Below are 7,835 nucleotides of genomic sequence, written 5' to 3'. Positions count from 1 at the left end.
AGGAAGAGCTCTGAGCCAGACAAGACAGTGAGTGGGAGGAGAGAGCAGCCTTTAGCCCACGGGCAAAATGCCCAGTTGTAAAAAAAAAAAAAAAGGAAATGAGAGTTTGCTCTGAATTAGAAACTTCTGGTCGTTGAGTAGGTTTAGAGAATTATGGGTGTTCTGGGGCCTGAGAATTTGTGGTAACAGGTGAAGCCTCAAGAACCACAAAGTGGGAAGGAGTAAAAGAGGGACACCAATTTCACATCCTAGAACACGTCGGCGTGCCCTGTGCTGACGACTGCTCCTCACTTCTGGGTAGCCCTCGCAGTTCTCATGGCACTTCCACACTGTCCAGTTCCTCCCAAAAGCTGCAGCGGAAGTACAGAGGTGAAGGGTCAAAGGTTTCTTGTTTCCATAAAGGGGGACAAAAGCCTGACATATGATCTCTCTCTGGGTAGTTACTGCAGGGGCAGGACTGGGCCTTGGGTAGGCTAGACTGGGGGCTAAACCACCCCTAATAGCCTGGCACTGCTCCACCCGCCCTGGCAACCCCGGGTCTGCTGGTGTGCCCCTTGGGGAATGAGGGCTGTCACAGGAGGGTACCAGAACCAAGGCCCCAGACCAGCAGCTCTTCCTTCCTCCACACTGATCACTCCCGGCCTTGAGCCGTGCCCCAGAGCCAGAGGCCTGGGGCTGTCTGCCTGTGGGCTCAACTTCATTGAGCACTTTTTTCTTTTTCTGGGGTTGAAAACAATCCAGGAAGCTAAAAGCCAAGCCTCCAGGCCCAGGAGCTTTAACTTCTTGCTGAATAGCCTCACTGGCAAGTTTCCTAACCTCGGTGGTCCCATCTATAAAATGAGGGGATTATACTAACAATCTCTGGGCCTCCTATGGATCTAAGACCGTGACTGCCTGTGACCACCAGCAGAGCCTTGCTCGGGTCTCCTCTGTCCCATGGGTCGAGTTGGTTTGGTCCCCATCTGTCCATTTGTTGGAGCAAGTATGTCAATTGATGGATATGATTGTCATAAACTGCATGTGTGTTCTAGTGAATGTGAACAACGAGTCATTTTTTTTTACAAAGAATTATAGCTAGTGTCCGACATCTGGAGAAGGTGATGTCATCAGCTCATCTCCAGGGGAGGGAAGGGGTTGGGGCTGGGCCTTTGCTTCTAATGCTTGAGCATCTCCATACTCAGCAGCTCCTTGGAAGATGCTGCTGCTTATTCAGGAAGTGATTCTTCCACCATCTTTCCCCAGGCGAATCCTGTCACCTGACCTGGGGCAAAATTAAGGCCTACACCTACTGGGGTTGGGAGGAACAACAGGAGCCTCTAGGATGATGAGTCTCTGGGGCGGTCCCTCTAGGAGATGTCCTTTCTGCAGCCTCCCAAAGACCATGTGGTGTGGCTGGCAGTGGGAGAGAATGTCAGAATGAAGAAAATGATCCCTCAAGCTTGCCCATGCACTTGCACATGTACACGTGCACACAAATACACGCATGGAGGTTTACATAGGATGGGGGGGTGTCACCTTCCTAGCTAAGAACTCTTTGGTAGTTTTCTGTTCTTACAGAGCCTGACTTCCTCGGCCTTTCAGAGAGCCAAGGCGAGACCTCAGGGCTCCCACCCGCTCACGTGGCCTTTCTCTTTCCGGGCAGGTTATCTGGATGTCTATGTCTAGAGCTATGGTCTGGGCCTTTCTTCCTTCTCTGTGTTCCTGTGCATATGATGGCCTAGAGTCTTCTGGAGTCTTCTAGAATCTTCTGGACTTTAGAGGACTTAAAGCTGAGGCTAGCATCCTTGCTTCTCATAATGGCTCATTAAACACCATTATGAGGGCCACTCTGTAGATTTCAGTATTTTTTAAAAACTTTACCAAGAAATTTTGCTCATTTATTTCCAGTATAATTTTAAAAAGGGGATCAGAGTACTGTAAAAGTAAGTAAAAGCAATGATGGAACCCAGCAGGCAAAGAAAGGAGGAGGAGAGGCCGGTTGGCACCCAGCCTGGAGGGTGTGGTCTGGGGGGTGGGACGGGCCCCACATCCTCTGTGGGAGAAATGGGCACTTGGGGGCCTCATGGGCAGGTCTCCATCGTTGTCACAGCCCTGGCAGGCTGTTCTCCACAGCCAGGGCTGAGGAGCTGGAGGGTCAGTGACCCAGGGCAGGGCGTGTGCTCTCTGCAGGCGAAGCATGAAGCGGAAGGCACTGTTCACGTGTCCCTTCAGTGGGGACTGCCGCATCACCAAGGACAACCGGCGTCACTGCCAGGCCTGCAGGCTCAAGCGCTGTGTGGACATCGGCATGATGAAGGAGTGTGAGTGTCTAGGGGTCGGTGGGAGGGTAGGGCTGGACTGGGGTCTGCCACAATCATGCAGGTTTGGGCGAGAAGTCTGCCTGCCTGTCCTCTGTAGCTGCCAGCATCCGGGGCGGGAGCAGGGGCGGGTGGGACCAGCAGCCGGAACTCCAGGCTCCACAGCGTCCTGTGGGCCTTGCTCGGATTTGTGTATGTGTCTCAGAGGCCCGGGAGGCACGTCAGGAGTGAGGCCTAAGAGGAGGGAGCGGCAGGCACTGCCCTCAGAGTTCCTACCACCCTCCCTGGTCAGGGTCTTCCTCAGGCTGTCATTACATTCCCATAGCTCCTTGTTTCCTGCACCTGGAGAGGAGGGTCAAGGTCAGGGACCCCAGGGTTCTCTGCACTCTGGGAGAGAGGGCTGCTGTGGGTTGGGATGGGGAGAATGAATCTTCAGAGCACTGCGGGCATCGGGGGCTGCCCCGCCCCAGCCTTCCTGCCACTCTGCCCTAAGGACAGATCTGAGTGCTGGTGCCCAGGGGAGACTTGGGGGGAAGATTGTGTGAGGGGAAGAGCTGGGGCTCTAGGATGATGCTCCGAGTCCAGGTGGAGAAAGGCGGTAATCCTACAAGCCTTCCTGTCCAGTTCTGGGGTTGGAGAAGGGAACTAACATGGCAGATTTACAGAGAAGTTCCGACCACCATTAAAAACCACACTTGGACTTTGCATCTGAGCTGTGGAGCAGTTATTTGGTAACCAGTGTAGCCACTGAACTCAGCAATGCTGGGAGGACTAGGCAGGTCTCCCTGGGCAGGAGCAAGGGTATGGGTCGGTGTGGTTGCCTTGTTCATCCCCTGTTCCACTTGTGTCTGCAGTCTGCACCCAGACCCCACCCCGGCTCCAGGACAGAACTCAGGCCCTGCTAAGCTGTGGGCCTGAGGAACGAGTGCCTGCTCAGATGCAGGCACCCCTAGAGACTCTCCTAGTTATGGGATCATTTTCTTGAGGGGTGGAGAGAGGGCAGGTACGAGGAAGATGTCAGGAGCAGGGAGAAAGTCAGCACAGGGCTCAGGGGATGGGAAATTTTTTCCCTAATGGGAAAAAGATTCTCCATGGTTGGGAAACAGACAGAGTTGAGGCACTCCCCTCAGGCCTCCTCCTGGGACCTTGTCCCAGTCTCCTCTCTGTGGGTCGTGGTTCCCCACTGCTGATCCCAGCTCACCAGCAGCCCTGGAAGGAGTTTCCAGGCAGTCGTTCCTCCTCGCACCCACAGGAGTGTGCAGGCCTGGGCATGCTGATTGCACCTCCCCCAGCCCCTGCCCCACCTGCCTCCTGTGTTTATCCTGGAGAGAGTGAGAACACTCAGGCTCAAGGCCCAGGTACTTTATGGGGCTTCGCACACAATCTTAGCATGGCCTGCTCTATGCGAGGCCTTAGGGTGGGCATAAAGTGCAGCTCAGCACAGCCCCTGCTCCCATGCAGCACACGGCCTCTATAGGGCAGGGATCCTGAGCTCTAAGGCTCCAACTAGCCAAGGATGGAACAGGGTTCCATTATTGGGGTTCAGTCAGGCACTGCCACAGGAGTTCTGGTCAGGGCCCAGCTCACTGATGCCTGGAGGCCCCTCTTCTATATTTCAGGAGGAAAGAGATGGCCTATTAACTCAGGATAGGAAGAACACTGAGAGGTCAGCTGAGACCCAGAAAGGTAAAAACATCAGGATTGGAGTCAGCAAGTTGGTGGCCAAACCAGGACTAGAATCCAATTCCATGTCCCTTCCTAGATCACTCCTGGTCCCCCAAAAGAGCACCACATCTACAATGCTCAGCAGCACCTGGCCTTGGGTGAATTGGGGCCCCTGCTGTAGGAGCACCACTCTGCATGGTGGAGGGCCAGCAATCCAGAAGTGGATGCCCACCCCCATCCCCAAATCAGCTTGTGCCTCAGCCACCCCCACCCTCACCCAGTCATATCCCCATGGAGTCCCATGTTTCCTGTCTAGCTATGTACCCAGTGGAGACCCTTGCCCACACCACTCTTGCGATGCTAGCACAGGGAGCTGTAAAAGTTGTAGATAGGCTGGTGGAGCTGGGCTTTTGGGGTTGGGCTGCAGAGCTCCAGTTAAAATAGAAATGTTGGGCCAGCACAAGGTTGGTTCTTTCCACTGTCCTGAAGGGAATGTCATCCAAGTAGAGACGTAGTTCCTTGATGCAGGTTAGCCCAGCTTAGGAAGGCCTCACCAGTGTGTCTGGATCTGGAGCCTCCAAGCTCAGAAATCTGAGAGAGGTGTTCATTTATGACTTGGGTTTGCTGTTGTCCCCAAGGCCTATTTTCCCAGAGACAGTTGAGTGTCACACATTTGTAAAACCATAGGATGGGAGCTGAAAACCCAGGCTCCCTTCTGTCCAGGGCAGGGAGGTGGCCCTTCCAAAGAGGAGGCACAGGAAGGGAAAGAGGATGAAAATGCAGACTAATGCTTATTGACCACCTACTACGTGCCAGATACAATGTCAGGCACATTCATTTTCTTTTCTTTTTTTTTTAAAAGATGACCGGTAAGGGGTGTTGTCAGCACCACACTCCCTCAAGTGAGCCAACCAGCCACCCCTACATAGGGATCTGAACCCGTGGCCTTGGTGTTTTCAGCACCACACTCTCTCAAGTGAGCCATGGGCTGGCCCTCACATTCATTTTCTTCTTAAATTCTCACAACAATCCATAAATGTGTAAATACTTCTGATTTTTTAATAGCTGAGGAAGCTCAGAGGAATTAAAATATCATGCCTCTGAGCTAATAAGATGATAGTGTCAGCATTCACTCTAACCTAGGTCTGTCTGCTTCCAGAGGCCAGACTTGAGGGCTCCACCCCAGGGGAGCCCTTCAGGCACCCCCCCCAGGAGGTCAAAGCTCACTCCATTGTGCATTTCCAAGCACTTCCCGGGGCCCTAAAAGGTGGGCTGAAGAGAACTTTCTTCCCACCAAAGACTCCTTATCTCTCTCTTCAAGTCCTAGTTGACTTATTCCTTTGGAAACCAAGAAATGTCATAGTTGAGTTCTTGCTTCTTGCTTATACTCCACCCATCCTTCACAGAACCACCTATCTGTTAACTTGTTTAGTGTTTTTGCAGATGTACGTCTTTTCTCCCCAGTGTTAGCATAGCACGTGGCATATAGTAGGTGCTCAATAAATATGTATTGAATGAATGAATATCAGCTCCTCATTATCTTCTTTGTGTCTCTGTACCTTCCACTGGTCTATTGATCAGTAAGATTCTCCCAAACCAGAGATTGTCTATGTCTTTCATTTGGAAAAATTGTATGTGCTCTTCCCTGTTGTCGTTAGGCCACCAGTGTCATCTTGAAATGTTTTTTTTTTTTTTTGGTCTTTTTTCGTGACTGGCAACGGATCGCAACCCTCAGGGTCGCCCCCGTACCGGACCGGGACTGGCAACGGGTTCGCAACCCTCGGTGTTGCCCCCGCTCCTCGCTCAGCCAGTGAGCGGCCGGTCTGTATGTGGGATCCGAACCCTCGGCGGGAGCACCGCCACGCTTCCCAAGCGGCGCACTGTAGCAGTGCGCCACTGGGCCGGCCCATCTTGAAATGTTTTAAAATTGTTCATGTTTGCAGATCTTGACTTCCCAATTTGATTCTTGACTTCATTAGGCAGGGAACATGTCTTGCATGGAAATAACCTGCGCAAAGCCATTTCACACTCAGCAAGGAACTCAGAAGGAAGTCACAAAAGCTACTGAGCAGCCATATAGGTTTCACAAAGTCAACCTACCAAAGCTTACACTCATTCATTGGAGAGCTCATCAAACACTCTTTCAAAACCTATTTTCTCTTATTGTAGGTTAGTGGCTTTTCACTTCAAAACATGTCTTCCTACATGATAGTAATGACATTTTAGTATCAATTCACTGAGAAAATGATAAAAAACATTTATAAAAGTAATAACCCCTTTAGACAAAGGATTTCATAAATCACAACAGCATCTGCATATATGACAGACTTATGACTTATTCAGTCCCCAAACAATGTGGCCTTGTGGGAGGCCCATGGATGGCCACCCCAGTTTGAAGCCAGTAGATCTCAGCATTTCTTCCTCTAGTACCTGCACAGAGGACGTGGTTGCTATTTGATGCAAGTGACTACAAGGAACAATGTTATAAGGTTAATTTTGAATCTTCTTTGTCTTTTTAATTAAATCATTTACAAGCTTTGCCATTTAATCTTCACACTCTTCAGATAGATTGGAATACCATGTATGCCAGGACTCCACGGCGGAGAGCCAGAGTCCTACTGAGCAGTTATAACCGGTTACAATCAGAGGCAGTACAGGGTAGTGGTTATACCTATTGACTCCAGAACCAGACTGCCCAGGTCCGAATACCAGTTCCACCATTTGTTAGCTGTGTGACTGTGATGAGGTACATAGCCTTTCTGGGCCTCAGCTCCCTCATCTGTAAAATGGGAATAATAATGGCACCGTTTTTACAAGGATTAAGTAAATGTGAGTTAATACAAAAAGCACTTAGAATAGTGCCTGGTACATAAAAAACTGTGTATGTTACCGTTATTATTAATATTATCTTTTTATTATATCAAACTTGGTTACTAGGATTTCTAGCTGCCAACAGATCAGGAGGAACTCTTAAGGGAGAGAAAGACACACTTCCAAAAGACAACGCGTAGCTTGAGAGAGAGGCGGAGACAGAAAGCTATGAAAAGTAGCACAAGAACTCCAAGACCGGTTCCCGCTCACTGGCTGAGCGCGGTGCAGGCGCAACACCGAGGGTTGCGATCCCGTTATCGGTCAGTGAAAAAAAGACAAAAAGGAAAAAAAAAAAAGAACTCCAGAGCATGGCAGGCTGAGCCATCCAGTGCAGGCGCCGGTCCCCGGTACGGGCACAACACCGAGGGTTGCGATCCCGTTACCGGTCAGTGAAAAAGAGACAAAAAGGAAAAAAAAAAAAGAACTCCAGAGCATGGCAGGCTGAGCCATCCAGTGCAGGGCAGACAACCCCGTACAACTATGAGGTTATAATGTCGTCCTGTGAAGTTAGTCATTATTCAGAATGATGCCTCTGAATCATCAAGAGAAGGTTATATGATATTACGGGTGTTCCGTTACAGGGTATTCTGTCTTTAAAATATTTCAATCACAGTTATTTAAATAAAAGAGGTAAGCTTTGCTCAGTGGTCCAGTGGGCTAGCATGCTGTGTGTGCCATTCCTGACACTGCAGGGTACGGATGTCTTTGGTGCACTCCCCACTGCCTTTCCTGAGCCCAGGGAGATGACTTGTGCATGCTAGGTGCAATCTGTGCTGATATGCTTAATGTTTGGGGTCAGACTATCAGGCAAGCACCATGGCCAGGAAGCCCCACTGGGCTAATCTTTGTGAGAGAAACAGAGGATACTTAAGTGGCCCCTGCCCTTAAGTACCCTGCAGTCTAGTGAAGGAGACCTTGAACTTCTGAGGCTCTCTCTATAGGCATTTACTGAAAGCTGTACTGACCATGAATGGAAGACTATTGGGTGCCAATGCATGTGGG

At 50.5% G+C, this 7,835-nt stretch overlaps 1 protein-coding gene across 3 annotated transcripts in view; it reads left to right on the top strand.

Moving 5' to 3' along the window:
- The window catches only part of VDR (vitamin D (1,25- dihydroxyvitamin D3) receptor), a 56,955-nt gene that overhangs the window by 36,321 nt on the left and 12,799 nt on the right, over nucleotides 1–7,835 (top strand). For all 3 annotated transcript variants that reach the window (XM_008578850.1, XM_008578848.1, XM_008578849.1), the window contains one exon: nucleotides 2,170–2,300. In XM_008578850.1, coding sequence (XP_008577072.1) covers nucleotides 2,177–2,300 — 124 coding nt within the window. In that variant the 5' untranslated portion in view covers nucleotides 2,170–2,176. The remainder of the gene's footprint in view (nucleotides 1–2,169; nucleotides 2,301–7,835) is intronic.

The sequence above is a fragment of the Galeopterus variegatus genome, unplaced genomic scaffold (genome assembly GCF_000696425.1).
Source record: "Galeopterus variegatus unplaced genomic scaffold, G_variegatus-3.0.2 Scaffold1774, whole genome shotgun sequence".
In the NCBI taxonomy this organism is placed as follows: Eukaryota; Metazoa; Chordata; class Mammalia; order Dermoptera; family Cynocephalidae; genus Galeopterus; species Galeopterus variegatus.
This window is presented reverse-complemented; position numbering and strand designations above follow the sequence as displayed.